This window comes from Pogonomyrmex barbatus, unplaced genomic scaffold, assembly GCF_055798465.1.
Source record: "Pogonomyrmex barbatus isolate J1 unplaced genomic scaffold, ASM5579846v1 scaffold1, whole genome shotgun sequence".
NCBI lineage: Eukaryota > Metazoa > Arthropoda > Insecta > Hymenoptera > Formicidae > Pogonomyrmex > Pogonomyrmex barbatus.
Window position 1 is genome coordinate 6,253,305 of NW_028297098.1, and position 26,034 is coordinate 6,279,338.

At 37.3% G+C, this 26,034-nt stretch overlaps 2 protein-coding genes and 1 pseudogene across 3 annotated transcripts in view; 2 read left to right on the top strand and 1 right to left on the bottom strand.

Annotated features, from left to right (window-relative positions):
- LOC105432356 (uncharacterized) overlaps positions 1 to 26,034 on the bottom strand; it is a 161,667-nt gene that overhangs the window by 28,021 nt on the left and 107,612 nt on the right. For both annotated transcript variants that reach the window (XM_089074274.1, XM_011647132.3), the window contains exon 2: positions 25,295 to 25,383. The gene's annotated coding sequence lies outside the window, so the exon portion shown is untranslated. The remainder of the gene's footprint in view (positions 1 to 25,294; positions 25,384 to 26,034) is intronic.
- Positions 865 to 15,806, top strand: Hbg2 (alpha-glucosidase). The gene is made up of 2 exons (XM_011647131.3): positions 865 to 14,438; positions 14,930 to 15,806. Exons 1-2 carry the CDS (start codon positions 13,195 to 13,197, stop codon positions 15,423 to 15,425), a joined length of 1,740 nt encoding a protein of 579 aa, XP_011645433.2. The 5' UTR covers positions 865 to 13,194; the 3' UTR covers positions 15,426 to 15,806.
- LOC148937984 (maltase 1 pseudogene) lies at positions 16,366 to 18,102 on the top strand (annotated as a pseudogene).

The following is a 26,034-nucleotide window of genomic DNA, read 5'->3' on the forward strand; positions in this document are numbered from 1 at the left end:
AGTTTTTATTTATCGCAATCTGTTGTCGCGCGTGTACAGAGCACTTCCGGTGCTGCTCCTGTTGCACGCGAAAAAACATTCTACTCGCCGGTATTAGCGAAATTAGATTTTCGCTCGTATTTCGTTACACGTTCGGAGATCGCTCGCGTCGCTTATTGGAAGTTATTTGGCGGCCGCCGGACGTGAACGCTTAAATCATGTGATTCTGGCATTTTAAATAATGCAATATCTGGGTATTATTTGGGCTTACAATCGGCCGTCGGTATAATCCGACGTGCGAACGAACGCGCGGAAGCGATACACGCGCGGAAACGAGACGAACGGATGTCAGCATTTTTGCGATTTCTGCATTTACCTTCCCCTTTTTCTATATATAATGCGCAAAAATGGGATTACGCCGTATTATCAATTCCTTGTTCAAGCGGGGAAACGCAAACGTCCGCGTATATCGGGCTGCACGCTTTTTCCCTTTCTTTTTTCTTTTTTTTTTTTTTTTATTTCGCTTTGTGCACACCGTGTCTTTTAGTACTGTTTCGCATGCGTTTCTTCTATCCGCACCGTAATCGCATTATTTTTTTAAGCGTTCTTTCCATTTGCGGCGATATTAATAAAGGGCTGCACAGCTATTTCATTAGTTGTCAAACGAGTTCGCTTCAAAGCGCGACGCGATATTAAATGTAATTTACCGAAATTATCGAAAATGTATTTCAGCACGCGGGACATTTTATATCCCCCGCATTCGTTAGAGAAATGTACAAAACTTTGGATGACTGAAATATCTAATATGGAAAGTGGATAATATTTTTTGGCAAGTCTTTCGACGTGCTAGTTTAAATTGCGAAAAGTTGATAAGAGCTACCGAACTTTATTCGAAATGTACGCTAATATACCTAGCTCGCGCAGAGGTTTAAAATATTATAGTCATTAAAACTGTTTTGCGTGCATTTTGCCGCGGAGGACTTAGAGCTCGCTGCGATTGTTCGTAGTAGATTCAAAATCGCTACAATTTGCATATCGTCGCTGCATTTTCGCGCGTTACTTCCGGTCCCGCGGACAAACATCGTTGCACTTTACTGCAGTTCGCTACACTTCATCCATAACGATGCATTCGTTTCACCAAGGAAAATGTCCGACGGCTTTGCATAACCGAACTTTCCGCGCAATCACAGTTTTCACTTACGTGAGCTCGTACATCGTTTTAAGTGATGCCGGGAAGAGAAGTTGTCTACGTTACAAGAATATATATACAAGAAATATACAGGATTTGCAAGAATATACAGGATTTGTCTTTATTTCTTGCCCATGGCGTTTGGGAATTCACTTGTTTAACGTTTAAAATCGATCAAATTACAGTTTAGCGCACGTCTATTAGATGATAATTGAGAGACAGTCAATTACGAATTTAATATTGCATGAATTATGCATTGGTATATGCAAAGTAGAACTCAACAAAATGTGTTCCGCGATCATGTGAAATCTAGGTCATTCATAAAATAGTAGAAGTGTACATGTATCTTTACACGCACACATAGAAATTATTTGTGGGTAAGATTAGCTTGAAGATTATACGTAACGTTCTCATCCATCTACTGCTCCGAATATGTAGATTTTAACGATATTCTAATAAACTTTGTGTGCGTTTCGTGTAATATTTTTTATTGTGATTATGTACCTTTATATTAAATATATTCAAGTATTGCGACGGAATTAGGGCGTTAGTTGCACTGCTTTCAGGTGAAAATGGAAATTTCTAGGACAATGAATATGTACAAGGTTACACGTAAGCCTTTCGTAAGAATATTTAAGAAAAAAAATTAATTAAAATGTAAAAATATATCACCTAGTATATATTTAATGTATATTTCAAATAAATCAATAGCCGAGAGATTTATAAATATCTCGTGTGTTTATAAAATATATTTATAAAGCTTTAATATCAATGGGATTACTCTTATTATGGATTGATAAAAATTATAAATTATTACAAGCGTAATAAAATATACAGGGATGTTAAATAAAAATATAGAGAGATGATGGATTATATTATATTTTATTACTTATCCATTATTCATTTATCGAACGAGATATCGAGCAAATGCGTTTTATTATTTATCTAAAAATCATAAAACGAGAAAAAGTACATTATGTCTCATAAAGTCTAATTAAAGCCACTTTACTAATAAATGTTAGTCTCAGTGTAAAGAGACAGTCGATCAGATTATGGGCTATACTTTAAGCACCGTCTAAGCAGTAATTTAGCTCCACCACTTTAAGTTTCATCAAGCAGAAGAAGTGTAATCAGATTTTAACTCGTGCATCTTACCAGCTATAAGAGCCATTTAAAATTACATTTTCTTTTTGACGAAAAGCCACCGCTATAATGCGCGTTAATTAACGTGAGATAGGACGGAAAAATAAATTCTGTTTTTATCATGATTTATTTGCCGCAACTTTTCGTAGCAGATATGCATCGTTAAACATTTGATAAACAAGATAAAGTTTAATCTGAAACATTTACATTGTATTTTTGAATCAAATATGTGTGGCATAAATTTTAATTTTACATGGTTCTTTATATAAAATTGTTACGATTACATATTTATAAATATATATATTTTTTATTTATGGAATATGATGTGCATATTTATTCTTTGTACGGTTATAAATATATGATACTGTATAATAATATGTATTTGTAATGAACTATGAAAATAGAATGCGCTTACACTATTTTTTCCGCAAAATCAAAGTTTAATAAGTAGGATTCAATATAAGTTGAATTTAAAAGTTGAATGAGCTCTTAATGCCCATGATAGTTTTATTCTTATTCTAGCAGAAGGGAATTCTTTCCGTCCAATCACTCTTAAAGAGATTAACCCTTAGGAGAACTTCTTGCCGTTTCCTCGAAGTAATATCCGGTTAAGTCCGGATATTACCGCGGTTGTTAATTACAACGACTCCCCGTTATCAGTTCAACATGCCATCAGTTTGAGTCACGACATGTTTATCCCGATGCTAGAATATTTCATCAATAGCTATTCGGAAACTTGTGTTTTTAATATCAAGGTATTCTACTTTAAAAATTTCCTCATTTTCCTTTCTACGTTGATCGATTAGAAAATATCAGATTCTACTCCTATCTACTAATTTATGAAAAATCATAAGTAGAGCATCAATCCCTCCTCTTAAGAGACTAATCAGATATTAATAATTCGATAATATGTTTATGTGTGCTCGAGAATATCATGATGTATCTATATGCTTTGTGCTTGTGCCGCCGACGTGCCTCTGCAATAATGTGTATGTACCTGGAACCACCTGAATGCTTGCGTATTAATGGAATGTGAACCATTCGACAGCACATTCGATAGTACAAGTTGGCACATAGTTAGGGTCACATTGTTTATCTAACGTAACATTGATAATTAAAGTACTGAAATGTATATAAGTCCAACAGAAAAAATCAGTGAATATCAGGAAAGAACTAAAAAGTTTTTAGAATTCAAAGATAAACATATTTTATCCCGTTCACTATACCGCCATAAGCAATTTCTGAAATATTTAAATAACGTAAAACGTAAAACGTAAAAAAATATTTCTTCTAGTAGAAATTTAAATTGTTAATAGTTTGTTATAATATTTTTATTAATAATAGTTTCGTTCTCTCTATTCTCGCGCTTCCATTATTTAAACTGTAGAATTTTTATTTTGAAAAAATTCGTCAGCGAGATTCCGATTAAACTGTGATTGTTTAATTTCATCGAAATATATAAATAAGCACGTAATATCAGTAGATGTCTGATAAAGAAACTTAATATCCAGTATTAAACAGCTGTACATAGGAATTATTCGATTTAGATAACTAACAGGTGTTGTTGTCGATAAACGCCCGATGATAACAAAATAGCGATGCATTTGCGGTTACGTATATTCACACTTTCAAATAAAGCTAATCTACAGATTAGCTTCCCTAATATCGATTTGATTAAAATGTTTCGTGGCAAACTAGCAATTTCTAGATCTGGTAATCTAATTCTAAACCCTTTATAATAATATTTCATATTCATTTTATACATTTGTAAATTTTATATACTTCCAACGTCAAGATCTAATAAACAAAGTTGTCACAATAATATTGATTAAAGCACAACTCATTAATTACCAATTAGCTTCATTGCTCGGTATCTCTCGATAATCACGAATTGCAACGATTGAACTGCGTGAGGTTGAGGTTTCAGGATACTCGTTTTTATTCGCTCGTAGCAATTTTTCCAACGTTAAACGGGAGATCGGCGTAACGATCCGATCGCGTATACGCTTCTGCTCGTTTTCCCCGACATCGATACATCGCAAACGCGGCCGTTGCACAAGTAACGAGGCGCACTCGCACATATCCTTCCTCGCGCCAATCATCTCGGTTATTTGAATCGCATCCGCGTAATTATCGGCGCATCCACGCGAGCCGACCGGGCGGCACCGATCGATGACACAGATTGGGCAAAGTTACTGTCGGCACATAAGCGTATCGGTTCGTTCCGGCGGCTCGTTCGGGCGAGCAGAAGCGGCCGCGCCCGCCTCTCTCCGTTGCGAGCAAACATTTTCGATACATCGATCATTGGATTTTTTCGCCTCGGTACGCCCGATGCACCACGACACGTACGGCCGATGGTACATCGTAGCTTCACCGTCGAAATACCAACTCCCGGCGAATCCTGGCGGCGGCACCGACGGCGGCGGCGGCTGCGGCGGCGGCGGCGGTGGCAGCACGTGCGTGCGTGCGTGCGTGCGTGCGTGCGTGCGTGCGTGCGTGCGTGCGTGCGTGCGTGCGTACGTGCGTGCGTGCATCACATGCCACCGGTACCGCTAATTGCACCACCCATTAAGGATCCTCCAATTTGCACAATGCACAACGCTCGTTACGATTAGCAGCGTTGCGCAGCGCTGCCGTATATTTAAAGTGTCGTATATCTCTGATAGACCCGGCGTTACGGAGCCGCCTCCTTCGCGCGACGACGAAACGGCCAATCGACAACGGACGAGTGAAATGCACTCGACGTCGAATTCAATTTGTCACTCGTCTCACTTTCGCGAATTATTTTTCAATATTCGCGAACGGTGAAGCGATGATTATTCATGTCGTTCGGACCTTTCGCGTCGCGTTCTCTTTTTCCGCGTTCACGCTACAGAAAGCGAAAAGCGGCGCGAATGTATTTAATCACGGGATTACAAATTCGCGATTTCATTGACGCTGCGTAGTGAATCTAATGAATCAATATGAGCTCCTCGCGCGGCTCTCGGAGATAAATGTAAAGGTCGTTGTTTTATCGCGTGAGCGAGGTGCGTTTCCATTAGAGTGAAATACAAAATAGTTTGTCAAGTTGCTCAAAATTGTTCATCGTGCTAACGTGGTAACGTCGGACGCTTACTCAGGCATAACTTTTTTAATTAAAACACGCGCGCAGTAAGAGTCAAGAAAATTCCGCCTGGTTGAAGAAAAAAGAGATTAATAGTGCTCGATGGCGAGAGCCGCCATTCACGTGGAGGGTCCCGCGTTTCTAAAAGTGCGTGCATAAACTAAGTATGCGAGGTAGGATTAGAGTGGCGGCGTGTATTACCACTGCCGTGCGTTTTAATTATGGCCATACAAGCCTGCCCGTTCTCGCTCGTTCGCTCATCTCGCACGTTCTCCCGAGCCTGAGTACACCACACGCTATTTCACTCGCACGAGATTATTCCTCCTAATTATTTTAATTGCTCACGCTTGTGGGACACACGCCGCGAAGGCCAGCGGGCATAATCCGAGGCGAAAACTTACGCGACATGAGACGTGATTATCTCTGAAACAGATACCATTCATGGATATGCTCCGACCGTATTTTAACATTATGCACCTTGGATAATTAAAGGCCCGCGCGAACCGGATACGCCCGTTTTCTTTAATAAAACGGCTATCTATCACGCGGTAGATGCCCTAGTAGTACTTTGATCGATTGACGCAACGCGCGAGACACGCCCGGTTAATACAAACAACAGAATAAGGGGGTACAAATGAACAGTTTGCAATATTGATCGTGACAGTCAATAAGATCCGCGATGTCTCGAGCAACCACGATGAGAAGGATGCATCGCAGGCTGAAATCCTCTGAAAATTTCAATTATATCGATATGGAGTTGTCTTTTACTGTTGTGCGACGCCTTAAAAAACTAAACGGTAATGCAAGAAAAATTTTTATTTAATTTTTTCTTTAACTTTCCGCGCGCGTCCGACTTGTTTTTTTTATCGTTGATACAGCTCTGCATATCGCGCTGAATATCATGGAGAATGCCTCCGTCAAGAACGGTTTATGCATCCCGGCCGATCCCGAACGGCGTACGCGTCGCGTAATGAAACGCTCGGATTGATGTAATAACATTTCGTTCCTCGGTGTACGCTGGCAGGTCAATCCAGGTGGAGTGATCGCCGACGGCGATATTCTCTTTTCCACGCGTTCTCGCGACGCGAGGATGCGGGATAAGCGACTTCAGCATCGGCGCGACGCGACGCGACGCGACCTCGCCGCGTGTGAATGGGCCGCCACCGATCCTCCGGGATCCGTGAAACATTTTTCGCCGGCGGCTCATAAATATCAGCACGTCCTCACCCTTACGTTCCTTCCTTCCTTCCGGCATCGCGTCGTTTCTCTTCCGGGCCGACCGAACGCGGCGACACAAAAGGGGATCGCGCGCGGCTTAAAGCGCGATTCTTCGTCGGTGGCGTCCCTCGACGGTGACTCGATTCATGGGAAGCTCGTAGAAAGAATACGGCGATCTTATCCGCGGGCTTGAGAGAGAGAGACTCCTTCGTGCGATCGTCGAATCGGCGGATGAAAAAGGTGCTTTCCTCGTTCCCGCGGGGATAAATACTGGGAGCCATTCATTCGCGCATCGATTTTGTATTCCGGGTGTGGTGTGTGTGTGTGTGTGTGTGTGTGTGTGTGTGTGTGTGTGTGTGTGTGTGTGTGTGTGTGTGTATGCTGTGTGCCTGTGTGTATGGGTGTTATCGGTTATTTCCATTCATCCTTATCGGACGCGAGAAATCCTGCCACAAAATGGTCCCCCCTCGCACAAAATGTGCTGTCGTTGTGTTCCGTCGTAATCACCGGGAGCATATAAGGCACGCGACGAATTAAAGCGCTGATGAGGGTCAAAGTATTGCGTTTTTGTGTCGCAATCAATAACTTACGACCATGTACGAGATCTCGTGAAGCATTTGCATTTTTTGTGGAACTTCTCTCATAAATTAATCGGATCATTTGATAAAGCGAGTTGGCGGAATCTAATTCTCTATTTTAATCTGACTGAAATTCTGCAGGATTACTGATTTACAATCAATCGATTAAGCTCGCAGTTACGAAGTGAAGTTAAAGTCAGAATTTTGTCAGTATCTATATTTAATAAACGAAACATTTTCATGTATCAAGAAAGGCAAATAAAAATCAACGTCCAACGTGTATTTATGGAACTAGGTGAAAATTGCAAAAATTAACTCGACAATTAGTTTGACTTTATTGTATTATTTCTTATAATATCTTCGCTCGCTTGTTTACAGCTACAGTCATTGTAATTTTCGAAAACGCAACTTTTTCCTTTACTCGGAAGTATTGTACACTCCTTCTTTTTGTACACTTCTTTTTCAATTCTGCTGCTTTACACGAGTGTTATTATAAAATTACAGTTTGACGTTTGTTACCGGACTGTTTAATGCTCAAGTTCCGCAAAATCATTTTCTGTCCGTTTCCTTCACATGATGAGAGACTCAAGAATTTTCTTGACCCAATACCGTCTGCCATTTGGCTTCTTTCTCGCGGGAGTTTCTGGCTCTTTCCTTTACGAGACTACGGAATGGCTGCGTGTGTTGGTTGTATAATGAGGTGCCGAGACAGCGCCTCGGAGTCGTTTACATCGGGACTCAGCAAAGTTTCCGAAAGGAGTTAGCGACATCGAACGACCGAGGAGAAACCTTCCCGGGTTTCATAGCTGGAAGAGACGACGACTGGTATAGCGTATAATTATAAAAAAAAGAGAAATACAAACGAGTGAAAGGTCTCCTCGCGAACTTGATCCGCGGCTTTGAATTACGTCCGCGGATATGCTTCTACGAGATATCGTCCGACTGCGTGCGAAGTTTTAAAGAGCTGTATATATATGTATGTAAAGCTGTATGTAGCGAGGACCGACCGGTCGCGCAAAGTTACACGTTTGGCTTTATAGCGAACACGAACGGAAATCAGAAATATCCCTTTTCAGCTCTCTGTAGCTCTTTTAACCCTTTGCGCTCGGCGTTATCCCTGTCATAATATCGATGCGCATTACATTACGGAATTAAATTCCAATTTTTTTCAAGTTATTTTCTCCGATTCTTTCTCTCTTTCTCCATTTAAAGTCCTATGAAATAGTGATAAAGGGTTTTAACAAAGGTATAAATTATATCTTTTAACGCCTGCGCGGATAAAAAAATGGCAGCAATTTTCAAACGAATGTAACGAATAATGCATTATGTCGTTGCGCGTATGTACACTATACGGACTGTAACGGTTAAATTCTTCAATTATTATTGTTACAAAACAGATTGCATTTACAATTTATTTATTGAACGTTGTCCATATACTCTGTTTATGAAAACGTATTAACAGATTTTAGTTATGACAATTTTTGTAATTGTATTGCCACAATTTTGAAAACAACAATAATGCGATATACGATTTTGCCGTTAAGTAAAAATTTTGCAATTCTCGAAATATTGTTTTATCTGTTGATTAATTAGTATGAAATTACAATTCCCAGTCCGTACATGATAATAATGTTACCTTTGTTGTTCATAACACGTTCTCATTATCACTCAAAGGGCGTGCATTTGTTTAATTAAGTAATGCGGCCATAACACTTATTACATCGATGAATACAGCGTCGAAATTTCAAATAAATTTGTGTATTTTGCGATAAAAAGTGCAATAAAATACGCTCCGTTGGCTAATCGGTAATTGAAATCTAACAAATAGCCGAATTATTCTTGAATTCGGCTTCTTTTTGGAATGCAAGTGATGCAGAAAGTGACGCGAAGGAAGTCCCTTAAATTATGCTAAAATGTCCGCGTAGTTTTACTTCAGGCTTATCCAAAGTTAAGTAGCAGAGTATTCTTCGGTGAAATCTAGATAAGAAAGTTCGCACCGCAAATGGAAGGAATGTCATGAATTTTAGAAGAATGTGCTACCTGTCGACGATTAGCTGTAAATGCAACAGATGCCGTCCGTTCTCGCGCAACGAAACATTACGATCTTATTAAGTTTTTAATCAAATTTAAAAATTAAACAGTGTACATAAATATATAAGTCAATCTTAATTAAAAAAAGGAGAAATCCATTAACTCGGTCACGGTTCTTTGTACGAGCAATTATACATATTTTGACTAATTCAAGAAGTTTCGAGAGTCATCCATTATCCGCGGTATACTTTCCGCGATTTTCCCTGTTCCTCCCTTTTTTCAACCATGCGACGTCGAATGATTATACGATGGCTTCCGCCCTGCATCTCGGACTTTCAGCAACTCCTAAAAACATTTCTTCAGAAGTTTGCTGAGATAAACTTGCCGACATAGCCGGACGGAGCCCGTTGAATTCAACGAGTTGCGAGAAAGCCTGTCGGAACTGACTTCTAGAGAGAGAGAGAGAGAGAGAGAGAGAGAGAGAGAGAGAGAGAGAGAGAGAGAGAGAGAGAGAGAGAGAGAAAGCAAGAGCAGCATGCTGCCACCACGAACGAGGGCTAATAACCTGGGAAGTTAATTACGACCGTAAACTAGCGAGGGGGTTGTTTGACTACTCCAAGGGTGGCTGACATAAGGCAGCTTCGTTGCACTGGCCAAGCCGGTACCCGCCTATGTCGCGTCGGTCCTTCAAAACGATCGGACATCATGAAAAGCTTTCGCACAGCGAGAATTGACTTAATGCCGCTTAGTCGCGTCGTTAAAAACTACGCGGCAAATCAAACTGGCGTCTCTCCCGTAACGCAAACTCATTTTAATTAGATGATGGAAGCGCGCGGCGTGTCCGGCGGAAATTGGCTCTCGTCACGAGATTGTAAATGGGTGTTTTTGAGATCGGGAAACAATCGTGTCCTGATCGTTTCCTTTCCATCATCTTGTGTTTGATGCGTGTCGTAATTTGCATCGTGAGACTCCTCGGTAACTTTACTTTCTAATAATTCTGTCTCTGCCGTTTGTTTTTTCGTGAGATTTTAATATGGAACGGAAGTTATGTGAATTCCTTCTCATATGAAATGTATTTATTTATAAATTTAAAATATTTTGGTATTTTTATTACACGCGCGACATTTATGTGCATTAACTACTCTCAAGTTTCCACTTCCGAGAGCTTATCACAGTAAGAAATTTATCAACATGTTTGTACAAACAAATTTACTGCAAGTTACAAGTAAAATATTTAGAAATTTAGAAATTTAATAAGACTTGTCAGCAGATGAGTCGTGAGATAAGACTAACAGAATATATTACACTGTAGTTTACATTTTCTTCGATGTAACAGCATTTAAAAAATGGTTTTCAGGTCAGGTATTCATATGATAAGATTAATCGAATGAAGACGAAGTGCTTGTATATCAACACATTTCCCCAGGGTATGCTAATACGCTAGTGGAAAGGTTGATAAATAATATCGCGAGGCAAACCAGAAATTTTGATAAACTTGAGAGCCAACGAAAGTCAACAATGGGAATAGCGCCGCTAATAAGAATGATGTATCATCTCAGCGAAATTGTCTTTATCGTCCGCCCGGATAATGAATGAATTAAGTTGGCCGTAAGCCATGAAGAAAATTACCCGTATAAATAACACCCGGAGACAAAACTTCACGGCCGCGGTAGCCGTATGAGAATTCTTGCTGACGGTAATATTTTCCGGCCACCTCGCTGCATCCGTAACCGTAAATTATTCCGCAAAACGCAACGTTTTTGCCGGTTATGTTCTTTAGAGTCTGTGCTTTTAATCCGCAGCCAATTTACACGTTGTCGCTTTATTACTTCCCCTCTACATAACTCGCGCGATTCCCGACTCGTTGATTTAACATTTTTATCCGGTTGAAGTTATCCGATTTCCGTGCGATCAAGATAGAATGCAAATTTCTAAGAATACATATAGAGATCATTTTGAAATTGCATCTCCACCATCTCGGATTTACGGATGATTTATCGCACGCCGGGAGAAACTTATTTTTCGCATTCGTTGCATTATTGATTAAAAGAGCGATAGTTTACTTGGTACAAAAAAAAAAATCACCGGGCAAAAAAGAAAAAACGTATCATCTCATTAATTTCCTTTGTGCAGCGGCGAGACTTTTTCATTCTTCTTTTCATTGATACCGATAGATAAAATTGTTACGTGGGAAAAGTGTAGTCGCTGCTTTTATCGAAAGATCCAACATATGCGTTTTAGTTCAAACGCAAACGCTACGACAGAATGTATAAAGAATCGCAAAGAGTACAAGCCGCCTTGTCGGAGTGAGTGTTCCAAAGTATCCGACAGTGCCGCGAGTAAGAGCAAAAGGGAATAGAGATGTAAAAGGCTGTTTCAAGACTTTTTCCATTTATCAGACGATTTTGCAAAGAGACGTGTAAAAAGGTGGGCGATATAATACATAGCAGGAATTATTATGCAACTTGTGCCGTAAGATTATTTGAGATTTGTGCGCGATGGTGTCACCAAAGAAGGTAAATCTTCATCCTGATGTATATCTGACACTTCTCACGTATTGCGTATTTTCCACTTGATTTATTCACTATCTCTCAAGTGTCGAATATGGAAAAATATGGAAAAGCGATAAGATATTGTAAAACGGTCATCGATAACAATGTTATTTTCGCATTCAAGGTACGATAAATTATTTCGCAACCCCGATTTATTTCTTTTTTTTCGCAGAGATTGTTTTCTACGATTGTATTGAGATTTTTTATCGCATTCCGCGCAGTGCAATTTCCACCCGAAAAATGTTGAGCAATAGCAATTTCATATCATTATAAAAGAAAATTTATTTCAAAGAATATCGGTCATTTAATTTTAGAGGTAGAAGCAAAATGTTTATGCTCGAATATTCGACGCTGCTATGAAAAATGGCCTTCGATGTAAGAAGAAAGAAAAAAAAAAAGAGAATTCTCTGCAACGATGTTAACGTTATTTCGCGGTAATGGCAAATTTATTCCTGATGGAAAGCTCGACGCTCGGGCAAAGATTAAATTGACCGTCGCGACGATGCCGTACAAGAAAGTAAGAAACGCGGGTGGCGAACCACCTGTATAATTAGGCATAGATCGCGATAGCAGTTACGAGGCTAACACGCATAAACGCCTCGCGCACGCGAGAGTGCGGGTCTGAATGTTTGCCATTTATCAAGTGGCCGTAAGTCGAAAAGTCTTATCGGCCGGCGGTGCAAGTCGACATTACGCGCTCACGGCGTTAAGAGATTGGCGCTTTTTGCGGGGAAACCGCAAATCTCTTCCTGCTCGAGAGCGAGTTGTAATAACGCGCGGAATCGCGCAATTCCGCGAATTTTTCGAAGCGCGGACCGGTGAAATCGATTCCCGTCATGTCGATGCCGAACAACAGCGCGTATCAATTCCGCCGCCAGGGATCTTTAACAAAATCTGCGACGCGGGTTATTATTTCAAAATTTGTAATGCGAAATAATATAATTAGCGATACGCCGCAAAACATGCGAAACGTGCGCGAAATGTTTTATGTTATTTTAACAGTATCGATTGCCGAGCAGCCAAGTTCAAGCGACCATTATTTCAACAAATATTTGTATCGAAACTTATCTTTGTAAGTCCACAGATTATAAAGATGATAATAATAATGAAATTATTTCATATCGTAACGCGATATCGCAACCATTGTACGATAATTGATTCCAATTTCAACGATTATTGTGTTTCAAAATAAAAATAATAGCGTGATACGAACTATTGTACATTAAACTATTTGATATCACTCGACATAAGCGTCATTGCGAAGAATGTGAATGTTATCAATCGATAATTCTTCGAAAATAATCAGATGTAAGAAAGAACTTATCTATTATTAGGAATTTTTCAGATACTTGCCGCAGTATAAAAGCGATTAAATTAAGCGATTAGAGTCAAACAATCACTATGTTTCGTTCGTGCATTTTGATTGCGGCGTTGATCGTCGTGATCAATTCAAGCCCAACCCAGGAAGGAGGTAAGGATTGGTACAAGAATAGCTTGATATATCAGATCTATCCGAGAAGCTTCAAGGATGATGACGGGGATGGTATTGGCGATTTGAAGGGTATCACAAGTAAATTGGAGCACGTCCGAGATATCGGCGCCGATGCACTATGGCTGTCACCGATTTACAGTAGTCCGCAAGCAGATTTCGGCTATGACATTTCTAATTTTACCGACATCCACGAAGAGTATGGAACTCTAGAAGATTTTGACGAACTCGTAGAGACGGCAAAGAATTTGGGACTGAAAGTAATCCTTGATTTTGTGCCGAATCATAGTTCCGATGAACACATATGGTTCAATCTGAGTGCCGCTCGTGAAGAGCCCTTCGACGAGTTCTACATTTGGCGTGATGCTAAATATGACGAAAAGGGCAAACGTCCGCCAAACAACTGGTTAAGCGTTTTTGGAGGCTCTGCCTGGGAATGGAACGAGGAACGAGAGCAGTATTATTTGCATCAATTTCATGCTAAACAACCGGATCTCAATTATCGTAATCCTAAACTACGAAAAGAAATGGAGAAAGTATTGACTTTCTGGATGGATCGAGGCGTGGAGGGTTTTCGCATCGACGCTATCAATCACATGTACGAGGATGATCGATTTTTGGACGAACCGTTAAGTAGCAGGGCGACTGAATTACCTGAGGATGATTACGATAGGTTAGACCATATTTACACGAAAAATCTTCTCGAGACTTACGATGTTCTCAAATCCTGGAGAGAATTAATGGACAAACATCCGAAAACTGCTGACACAAAGATGATCCTGACCGAGGCCTACACGGATTTTAATCTCACTATGTTGTATTATAAGTCGGGTTCGACTGTGCCGTTCAATTTCATGTTTATTTCTGATCTAAATAATAAATCTAAAGCCGCCGATTTCAAGTACTATATCGATCGTTGGATGAACAATATACCTAGCGGTCCGGAATACGTCGCGAATTGGGTAGTGGGCAATCACGACAATCATCGTGCAGCTAGCAGATTTGGCGATAATCGAATTGAACAACTTAATATGTTAGCAACCATTTTGCCTGGCGTAAGCGTAGTTTACAACGGTGACGAGATCGGCATGGTTGATAGGAATTTTACATGGGAAGAAACCGTGGATCCTGCTGGATGCAACGCTGGACCAGACAGGTAATTATCTGAATAAAATCACGTAACATAGAAACGTATCATAGAACGTAACATAGAAAATTTATAAATTTTTTTTATTTACACAATCTGTAATCTTATCTGGATTACAAAAATAGATTAATTAAAAAATTTGATTGCAAAAATTGTTAATTTGTATAAATATTTAGATGATTATAATATTACGAGATTTGTAATTTAATTTAATAATCAATTATAAAAAGTATTTAAAAATATTTAGAAGTAGTTAACAAATATTTAAATGTATAGGGCCATTCTTTTATTTGTAATAAATCATCATGTTTGATTATTTATTTTAGCAGGATAAATTCGAATTACAATTAACTAAACATGCTATATTTTAGATTTTGACAACAAATTATAATAAATCTATGTCAAAAAAAATGTAGCATATTAAATATATGTTCCTATTAATATTTTGTCATAATATATCATTTTTTTCTTAATTGGTCCTGGCATTATAATATTTTCAGGTATGCTGAAAAATCACGGGATCCGGAAAGAACGCCTTATCAATGGGACAACACCACTAGCGCCGGTTTCTCCAACAATACTGACACGTGGCTTCCAGTGAACGAGAATTACAAAACCTTGAATTTGGAAGCGCAAAAGTCCGAGAACGACACCTCTCATTACAAAATGTTTAAATTGTTAGCGCAATTGAAGAAGAAGAATGTCATTAAGCTGGGCTCTTTAGAAACTTCGTTGTACTGTTTTGATTGTATTGGAGACCAGAACGTTCTAGGGGTGATACGACGATACGAAACATCCGTCGTGGTGCTCTTAGTGAACTTTGACGAAAATCCGGTCGTCGTCGATGTCAGAACCTGGTTGAATATTCCAGAGAACTTGATTGTTTATGCGTCCAGCGTCGACTCCGTCCTGAATCAAGGATCGCACGTCGATGTGGCTAATGTCGCTCTGGAGGGCGCGGTTTCCGTTGTACTTACAACAGAATTGGTCGAGTAAATTTCTGCTTATCTTATGACTAACGGGTAACTCTCTAATAAAACAAAGTTTCATATATATATATATATATATATATATATGTGTGTGTGTATGTGTGTGTGCGTGTGTGTGTGCGCGCGCGCGCGCGCGCGCGTGTGTGTGTATAGGCGTGAACATATTTTCTTTGTAAGTCACATCATCTTATGCAAATCTGAGAATCAATATTGAAAGAAAACATCTTGTAATTGAAAATAATTAAAAGTAAATTTGTTGGTATTATTGTGTTATTATTAATTGCAAAATATTGCAATAGAATCTAAAACTGATGATCTAACTAATTCGCTCGTCTATGTATTTATAAAACGTACATTCTTGTTCAAATAAATTTTATTGTAACCTGAATAGGAATAATTCTTTATTATCTTCTGATATGTAAAATATTAGAAATTTATAAAACAAGAATTTGATGTTAAATTCTTAAGTTATCTTTATTTCAATAATTTGTTGTCGTACTTCAATATTAACTTTATTCTATCATTTTTAATTTTTCTTAATATAATACATATAATACATTTTTTAATTAATTACTACGGAAGAGTCAATAAAATAAAGAACTGTCATTTTACGACGAGTAAATTCTAATTACTTTTTCTATAGGTAAAATTAAAATATATAATATTTGGCAACATGTAAATTAATATATTTATATGAATTTATATAAAATATTTCTGTTTTGTGAAATTGTATTTTTATAAGCAATTAGTATAAAATTGAAACAATGTCCCAATTCGTAATTTTCTATAATTTATATTTATTATAACGATAATTTAATTATAATACATTTTCATTGAATCATTATTTTTAATTGATATGATGATGATTGAAACTCTTGATATTATAAAAATAATTATCTAACGAAAGAAAAATTACTTAATCTCACACATTATTTTAATGTATCATCATGAAAAATGTAAATTATCATTATCTAGCATTTGCAATTACAAGCTTATCAAATATAAATAATAAATGATAACATTTTAACATGCGTATCTACTATATATTTTTTGAAGGTCCATCGCGAAAAGTATAAAAGCACATTAAAATTAACAATCGAATTAATTACTATGTTTCGTTTCGTGTATTTTTATCGTAGGGTTGGTTGTTTTAACAACCTGCATATCATAAAAGCGATTAAAAATTAGTATAAGAACAGTTTGATGTACAGTTTGATTTACCCGAAAAGGATAGTAATAGGAGACGACATAGGCAATTTGAATGGTATTACAAGCAGATTGGAGCATATCGCAGACATCAGCGTTGATGCGCTATGGCTCTCTATCACCATGGATCTCTATCAGCCCGCAGTTTGACTTTGGTTACGACATTGCTAATTATACTAAACGTCGACAAGGATTACGGCATTTTAGCTGACTTTGATAAACTCGCGGCGAAGATAAAGTCCCTCGGGCTGAAAGTAATCCTCGATTTTGTATCAAACCACAGCTCTTACATGAGTGGTTCAAGAAAGGCGTCCGACGAAGCCGTACGACGAGTATTACGTTTGACATGAATAGAGTAAACAGTTGGGAAGTCATCGAACAATTGGCTGTCATCCGCATGGAAATGGAATTCGGTACGGAGATAGTATTATCTGCATCAGTTCAATATTGCTCAAGTAGATCTCAACTATCGTAGCGTTACATTGCGACGCGAAATGAAAAATGTGCTGAGTTTCTGGCTAGATTGGGATGGTTTTTGCATTGATGCTGTCAGCCACTCGTTTGAGGATGCACGTTATATTGATGAGGCACGAAAAAACGTGCCCGAGATATCAGATGATTATAAAGCCTTGGACCTTACATTTACACGAGGAATCTTCTCAAGATTTACGAAACTTTCCAATCCTGGAGAAAATTACTGAATAACCATTCAAAGACAGATGATATAAAAATCATTTTGATCGAGGCATAGATATCACGTTGTACTATAAGTTAGATTCGAGCGTGCTGTTTAATTTTATGTTTATTCTTGATTTGAACAATAAATCTAGTGTAGCCGACTTCAAACGTCTCATCGATCGTTGGGTGAACGATGCACCTAATGAATCAGCATAAGCGAATTGGGTAGTGGGCAATCATGACAATCATCGCGTAGCTTCCAGATTCGATGAGAAACGAGGTCAGCTTTTCATGTTGGCGACTGTTCTGTCCGGTGTGATTTACAACGATGAGATCGGCATGCTTGATAGGAATTTTATGTACGTGAAAACCAAAGATCTTATCAGTTGCATCGCTGGACCAGAAAAGTATCAGAAATAAAGATAAATTTAAACTATTTAAAATATTTAAATAAATTTAAAGATAATTTTAAATTTAATTGTATATTTTAGATTTAGTGAACGAAATAGTCCATAAGTTCACTATTCATTTCCAAAAAATTAAATGTTTTATATTTTAACAATACTTATATATTAGATAAAAGTGTTCTATTTTCTTTTTTTCTATTTGTAAAAATGAATTAATTAATATAATAAACAGAATTTCTATTATTAAAGTTTCCAATTTAACTTGTTGAAAATTAATATAACTCAAATTTTTTTATTTTTATAAAATTGTATTTATAGCATTCTATAGTGTAAAGCGTGAATTATATATGCTTTCATAATTAAAATAATGTGAATAAAATAGATCTCTCTCTCTCTCTCTCTCTCTCTCTCTCTCTCTCTCTTTCTGTCATTATTCTTTAGATTTTATCAATTAATATATTACATAATACTTTCATATTACTTAAAGAACATCTTTTATTTAACATCATTGAAAAAACTATCTTTTATATCTTAAATATTATATCTCTATAATATTATATTATTTAAGACTGGACTTAGGCTTTATCGTCTTTTTAAATATCATCTAAAACCAAGAGACCCGACAAGAATTTCTTTTCAATACTGAACAATACTGTCAGCACCGGTTTCTCTATCAACAATGAGACATAAATATGGCTTCCAGTAAACAGCAATTACACAAAATACTGAATTTGATAACGCAAGAAAACGTAACTGCATCCCATTACAGAGTATTCAAATCTTTATCAATCGCGTTTGAAAAAGAAGCTCGTTATCAGGCAGGACTCCCTGCAGACCGTCACCAAGGAAATCCTAGGAGTAGTGCATGACGACGTGGTGCATCCGTCGTGGCGCCTATGGTTAACTTCGCCGACAACCCGATTACCCTAGACATCAGAATCTAGATGAATAATTTCTAAACTGTTGATAGTCTATGCATCTAGTGTGCACTGTGAGATGCAGGATCGCGCGTCAATACGACTTGCATCGTTGTTCTTGATTCGGCTTTTATTCTGCCTCCGTTGTGCTCACCACAGCAGATTTGGTTTAGTAAACTTCTGCTTATCTTATGTTCACAGATAACTGTTTGATACCGTAAAGTTTCAAATATATATATATATATATATATATATATATATATATATAATATATGTGTGGTATAATATGTGTGTGTGTGTGTGTGTGTGTGTGTGTGTGTGTGTGTGTGTGTGTGTGTGTGTGTGTGTGTGTGTGTGTGTGTAATATACTATAAGTTACTAGAAAAAGTTTGTTTCACATAGAATTGCGAGTGAATGCAAATATGAGAAAATATGTTTTATAACATATACATATGTCTTATATATTTTATAACATATTTTCATAAAAACATAGATTTTCCGTTATTGTACTATTGGTTATTCATTAATAATCCATAATAAATTTAATCAATTGCGTTGTTGTAAAATATTTTTGTTTGAAATGAAATAAATTTTTAAGAAAAATTTTTTATATAAAATAATATAAATTCTTCACTAGAGAGATTTATATCAATTTCTTAATTCAGTTTTCTTAGTAATAATAAATTACTTAATAAACAATTTTTTTATCAAATCAATGTAATATTAATTTTAGTTTCAGATTTTTATTTTTTTTTTTTTAATAATATATATTTACTTTTATCAGAACATTATATAGATAAAACTTAGTTTTCCTATTTTTTTAATTAAAAAAAATATTCATTTAGTTAAAAACATTTTGTAAAAATTCTGTAACTTATATTGTTTATTGTGATAATTATAAAAATAAAGATAATTTTTGTAAGGTAGATATTTAGAACAGATGCCATATAATTTTAAAAAAAGAAAAAATCCTAATCATAGTACGTATATATAGAATATATAGTTAAATATATAGTTAAATATTTTATCAATTTAGTAGATATAATTCAGTATCAATTCAATAAATATAATTCAGTAAATATAATACAGTTAATTTTGACTTTTTTCATGTCTTTCGCTAACGAATACGCAAACAAAATAATGATATATAAAACTGTATAGAATATGTTTCGTGATAACATTTGATTTTGTGGTGATTGCAATAGCACCATGAGACTGATCTTTCGATAAATATTAGCCTTTGACAAATGCTGACTTTATTCAGCCCGATTTACATTACAACTTGCGAGTATTGTTTGTTGTTTATATCTGCACCGGAATAAACCGGTTGCAACATGCCGAATATTATTTTGTTACTGGAAAATCTCTCTAAAATCCCAATATAAATCCCAATATAAATCCCAATATAAATTCGCTTTGTTGTTCGGCAAATATAACAAGACAGAATTTGGACATGTGTCTGATTTACGATATCATTTAAAGCGGTTTAATAAAATACAATACTGACCGCTTTGAAAAAGCGCGTTGAAAATTCGGCCCGTAGTAATACACACATCGAAATCCCTTTGTTATCTTCGAAAAATTCTTTGGAGACAAATAAAAATGGATTAAAATACTGATCAGCATTGTCACGATATTGTGATAGAACTTTGTAAAATATTTCTTCTTCGACGCGCGCGCGCGCGCGCATAAAATCGTTCGCCCAACAAAAGTCTGTGTGCTTAACCGGAATGCAGCTGCTGAAAGTTACATATTTTTGGTATATACACCAGAATGGAGGAATACGGGAGAGGAGAATACGGGAAAGAAAATAGATTTACGACAGGAAAGCCGATAGTTTCGATCAGCTAAGGTAGCTAAGACGCCACGCGGCGAGAGGCAGACTTGCACGCACGTCCTCGGTGCTGTGTGCACATGAGTAGTTGGGAAAATTCTCGAGTTTTCATGCCGACAGCCGGCACTATGCACCGGCGCGCAGCACCAATCACGTTGAGTGCACATTCTTCAACCTCTTCTGTCTCGGAGTCCTCTCTCCGCCGTTCTCTCGTCCCCGAGACAGCCAGAAGAGATGCACCACTCTCGCTCCACACGGTGGTTTCGTTTGTATATCGCGCATGTATAACATGTATGTGTCGGCACGGCACGGTGAATCGGCCTGCATCTTCAATCGTAGTATCTCTTTCTCTTCCTTTTCTTCTGTCTGAGTTTGCGCGACCGCGACTGAATATTCGGTATGAACCTCGTACGTTGCCGCCAGTATCTTGTTTCTTCGCATGGTAGCTCTTAATTAATTCGCGTATTCTCCCCATCTTCCCGTATGTGTGTGTGTGTGTGTGTGTGTGTGTGTGTGTGTGTGTGTGTGTGTGTGTGTGTGTGTGTGTGTCCCTTCTGCCGCATTTATTTTTCTGGTCTTATTTTTAACTTTCTGCAACAGGATAATGGATAACGTCCGAGCTGAAATCGGTCCGCGATACGGACAACGGTATCCCATGGAGAATTGCATTCTCTTCTTGCCTCCAACAGCACACAGACTCTTTGATATTTAAAAGTATTTTAAATGAAAAATGTTTGTTTGTACGTATTGCAGTATGGACTGGAACTGCTGAGATGGTGTACATAGGTGGTGCGCTTCCGCTTCGCAGAAATTGTTTCGCGTTTCGTTTAATAATGCAACAAGACGCACGAATGCAATCTGCGATGTTAAAGATCGGCGTATTTGCAAACGGATCTTTGTAAGATTCTCTTCAAGAGTAACAAAGTAACTGACGTGCAACGGACAAAGCAATTATTGAAATGCCTCTGGATAACAAAACTGAGAAAATGTATATAGGAATACGTAAATAGAAATGTGTGTACCACTTGTTATATCTTCTAATATTATTGCTCAGATTTTATGTACAGTTTGTTATCAGGACCGATAACTCAAATTATACTTAAGTATAAATAATAATAATAATATATATATATATATATATATATATTATATATAATTTAGATTTAGATGTCAAGAAGTGAAAGTTCTTAATGCTTGACACATCAGGATGTTGACAAACGTAAAGTAAAATAATGCATTTATTTATTATTTTGAATTACAATATTTTACATCGTGAAGATCGTAATCGCGATGTAAAACTAGTAGGAGGAGGATTACTACTAATTTCCGATTAGTACTGTTTATTAGCACGATGCTGTAGAGATAAGTATTAAACACACCATGCTATGGTGGTATCTATCCGGTTCGCGATACAACGTCGATTTATAACGTCGGCCATAGAGCCTAGCATAAAATAATCTCTGTCCGAGCATTAGCCAGCCCTCTCCCCCTTTTTATGTGCATGTGCCGCGACTACCCTTACTGAATGGGCGCTATATACTAAGTGGATTTTATGTACGTCCTGAATCCAATTACCCTGAATAATTTATCGCCGAATCGCAGACGTTAATGACATCAGACTGAATTAGGCAAGCTTTTCATAATGGTTCCATAAAAATAGCGGCGCATATGGTCCGTTCACCGCTCACCTTTTCCCCGATAATGAATCATCACTGTCAATGGTGTAAATGGAGCTGATAATTACATTGTCCCGAATCATTGATCGGTCGCGAAAATGAGGCTTTGTTTTGCATACCTCGTCGACATATTAATTAGCTTTTCCGTGAAATAATAATGTGTCAAATCCGGTGCAGTGGCTAACGTTCCGTGGCTCTTCCGTTTGCGTGCAAATGCAAATAAATTATTAATTGGACACGGAAGAATAGACAAGGAGCGTGGATGTTGATCCGAGTAAAAAATATGTAAATAATATTTTTATCCAAAAAAAAAAAAAAAATTCAAAATTCGAAATACTTATGAAACTTCGTGAACTCGTGTCACTCATTCTTAGTTGTTTCGTATATTGTAAATTTTCCAAAATATTGTTGTCAGAATCAGAATCTGTACGTGACACATTCGTTAATAATACAATTCAGTGAAAATGCTCTTTCATATGAAAGTACACACGGTACGTGGATTTGTTGTGCAATGTCAATTAAACTTTATTTTCATTGTTTCTGGCAACGTTATTCGCGCATTATTGACTAAATTTTTGACGTATGATAACGCAATTGCTTTTTTTCATTTTGATTTATAAATATCTCATGTTTTTAACACGTTCATTGAACATCGGCACGCATATGTATTCGACGACATAAACGGAAATAAATGCGGAAAAGGGAGACACGTGCCATAGATACGCGCAATGCCGTGCGTATCGAATACTCTTTTGAAACGCACGTTTCTATCGTTTTGCCGTTTTGCAATAAGAGTCATCGGCTGGCGGTTTATATTCGTCGATTTGTATTCAAGCGTGACGCGAAGGGAAACCATCCCAACATCGGATTAATTGGATAAAAAAAGAAAAAAATCGAATTGACAATTTATTTCGTGTGTCGCACAATTCAAAATTGCAATTTTTGTGATTTGAAAAACCTTGTGTTTTATTAAGGCACATCCAGACAAACAAATAGAGATGTTTAATTTAATTTAATGTTGAATTTAATGTTGAATTTAATTTCCTCAAATAATTTTTCAGATATCGTTTATTTTTCAAACTTTTTTGTTTTTTATTTTTCTTATTATTCCTAATGATATCGAATTCCGTAGAATTCGTATAGAAAGCATATTGTTTCTTTCTAGAGATTTGTATAAATTAATAATATGTATCGGTAAAAAAAATTCTGTTATATTACTGAAGTTAAAATAATTCTAGTATTACTGCTAAAGTTTATTCTGAATATAGTGTCTCCGGACCGACGTTTTTCTACCTGATAAATACTAGCTGACTTTTAAACGTGAAACTTTCATGTTTCCTACGTCTCGCGACTTTACATCTATTCTCGTGTACGAACACGTAATTACACGAGCGTAGTGACCACAGCGTAAAATCACGAGCTATACTACATTTAACACTCGAGATACACTAAGCCGGTACACTAAGCCGACGTAAAGTGGGTCGTGTAAACCTCGTCATTGACGTGCAATACTGTGCCATTCTCGATGTTGTATTGCTTCTCGTGACAAAGCCTTGATTTGTCATGGGTGTTTATGTGAGAAACAGAATAGCGTTAATCTAGAAGTCTCGAATCAAATAGCCGCAATCATATCAAATGATATTATAAGCACGAGGAAAAAGGATATTGAATTAAATGAATAACGAGTCTAATAAATTACGGACAATGATGATTGGCATTTTATCGACATCGCGATTTAATATTCTGATCGTGTCGATTCTTTTTTCAATATGAATATTTTTAAAATTCTCACATCCGTTTCACTCAAAGACGCTGCCCCGTCGATTTTAAAAACAGCTGATGCACATCAATAAATAACGTTACATAGTGCTGAACGTGCCTTACTTTGAAATGTATTTCTTTTCATTATGCATTCCTTGCATTATTACGAGATAACGTCTTTGTAAAACTTCTACTTCTTATGCTTGATAAAATGTCGAAAAAATTTTATATGCAACGTTCCAGTGATACTGAAATGCAATATCACATGATGTAGCAAATATAACATAAAAGCTTAAAAGATAACTATGTGACGTGCGACATTTAAAAAATGGTTTTGAGCACTATAATATTCTATAGCCTTTGAAATATTTATTTTGTTTAAGCATCTTAGAAAAGTTTGATAGAATTTCCTTGAAACTGTTATTTCAATTTACATAATACATAAAATAGAAATTGTCATTCCAATTTTTCTAGCAGAAGTAAATGATAAGTTCCTCGAGCCGAAGATAATTAAAAGATTATTCAGTGTGATAATTATTTTATGGAACGTTTAATTAAAACTTAAATAAAATTGTACGCGCCCGCGAAGTTTTGAGCATGGCGTCGCTCTTAGAACGCAATTTCAGCAGCTCCTTTAAATATCCGTTCTTTCATTCGGTGATCATTCTAAGAGGGCTTTTCCAGGGAAATGATGGTTCCACATCGCCGCGATAAGGAACGCGAGAATGCCGTCGAGAGCCCTCCTTTCCACGAAGGGAAATGTCATCCGTTCGCAATGAAGCAGAATTTTTCGCCTCGCTTCTTTTAACGGTAAGTTAGAATTTCTCTTGAGAGCGGAGTTAAGCGAGCCCGAAATTCTTGCAGACGTAAGTGTACTCGAAGCGTTGTATCACGAAGAGGGAGAAACTCGAAGCGGAGAAACATTAGGAACTATTTATCAGTTGACTTTCCATTCCTCGTGTACCTCCTTCATGTAGAAATAGTGCTTGGTCAAGGAAAAATACTTCGATTTAGATTGCGATAGTCTCGGATAGATTTGTGAAATAAGAGCTTCGAAAGATAAAAAAAAAAAGATATCATAAAGGAAAGCTTAATTAGGATTTACGTTCGCCGAAATGGGATGCGTTTGTAAAAATTTATTGGTCCGACAGGCGAGTCGATTTTAGTTTCCTACTCTTACTTTTATGATTTATTTATACGTGTTCCTCAAGTTACTTTAGATTTGTTTGAAAAATTGATTAACTGTGAATTAATACATTTTGACACGACTCGAATATTTTAAGTGCGACGGGAATATGTCGTTAGAGACGCCATACCTCGTGCATAGTAATTGAGATGTAACTTTTCAGACAATTATTATTACAAAGTTACTTACTAACAAACTCATTATTATTTACCTGGCTTTGCGCGCCCTTACATCGAAAGTTGCCGGTGCGCGTTACGCAGAATACCTAGATCGCAAATACCATCCTGCCGTGTAGAAATCCTGCAACAAGAGAAAAGATTTAGTATTAGATTTAGGTATTAGGATTAGACTTGGTATTATAAATTCGTGGAAATAAGATATTGTCTAGTTTATTATATGGACGATATGTATTCTTTGACGTGACAGTCGTAAGCATGTAACAGAATTTGTCAGATTTAAAATTATCTCAGCGTGTGAATCACTGTTGCGCGTCTACCTCTCGAATTAAATTTTACGCGAGCGTACTTACAGCTACGGAGTCGGCGGATTTCGAGAGAACCGCGATCACACACGGACAAACCGAAAAACTTGGTACGTTCTAAATTAAATTAGCGGTGGGAATCGGCTACGCTTGCTGAAAGACAACAGGAGCATGAACGAAGGAAAAAGTGGAACGAAAAAAATAAAGTAAATTGGAAATGAGAGAGCGAAAACACATCTCTTCGGCGGGGTGGAGGGGGAGGGGAGCGGGTCCTCCCCTGTGCACGCGATGTCCATCATCCTCAAAACTATATTAATTCTCAAAAGAGTGCCTCGCTCTCATGATTTAACTCCGCGTACGACGTCGTGAACGAACGCGGACGCGATGCAATCGGAAATGTACGTAGCCCGGCACAGACGTAACGTAACTACATTAGTCCCCTTCGTGACGGTCGGTAGGGTCCTTTGAGG

Bases quoted from the DNA above. Each gene is read 5' to 3' on its own strand.
- Hbg2 (XM_011647131.3), top strand. From the start codon at position 13,195: ATGTTTCGTTCGTGCATTTTGATTGCGGCGTTGATCGTCGTGATCAAT. The intron at 14,439-14,929 runs GTAATTATCTGA...TAATATTTTCAG, and splicing joins TGCAACGCTGGACCAGACAG to GTATGCTGAAAAATCACGGG.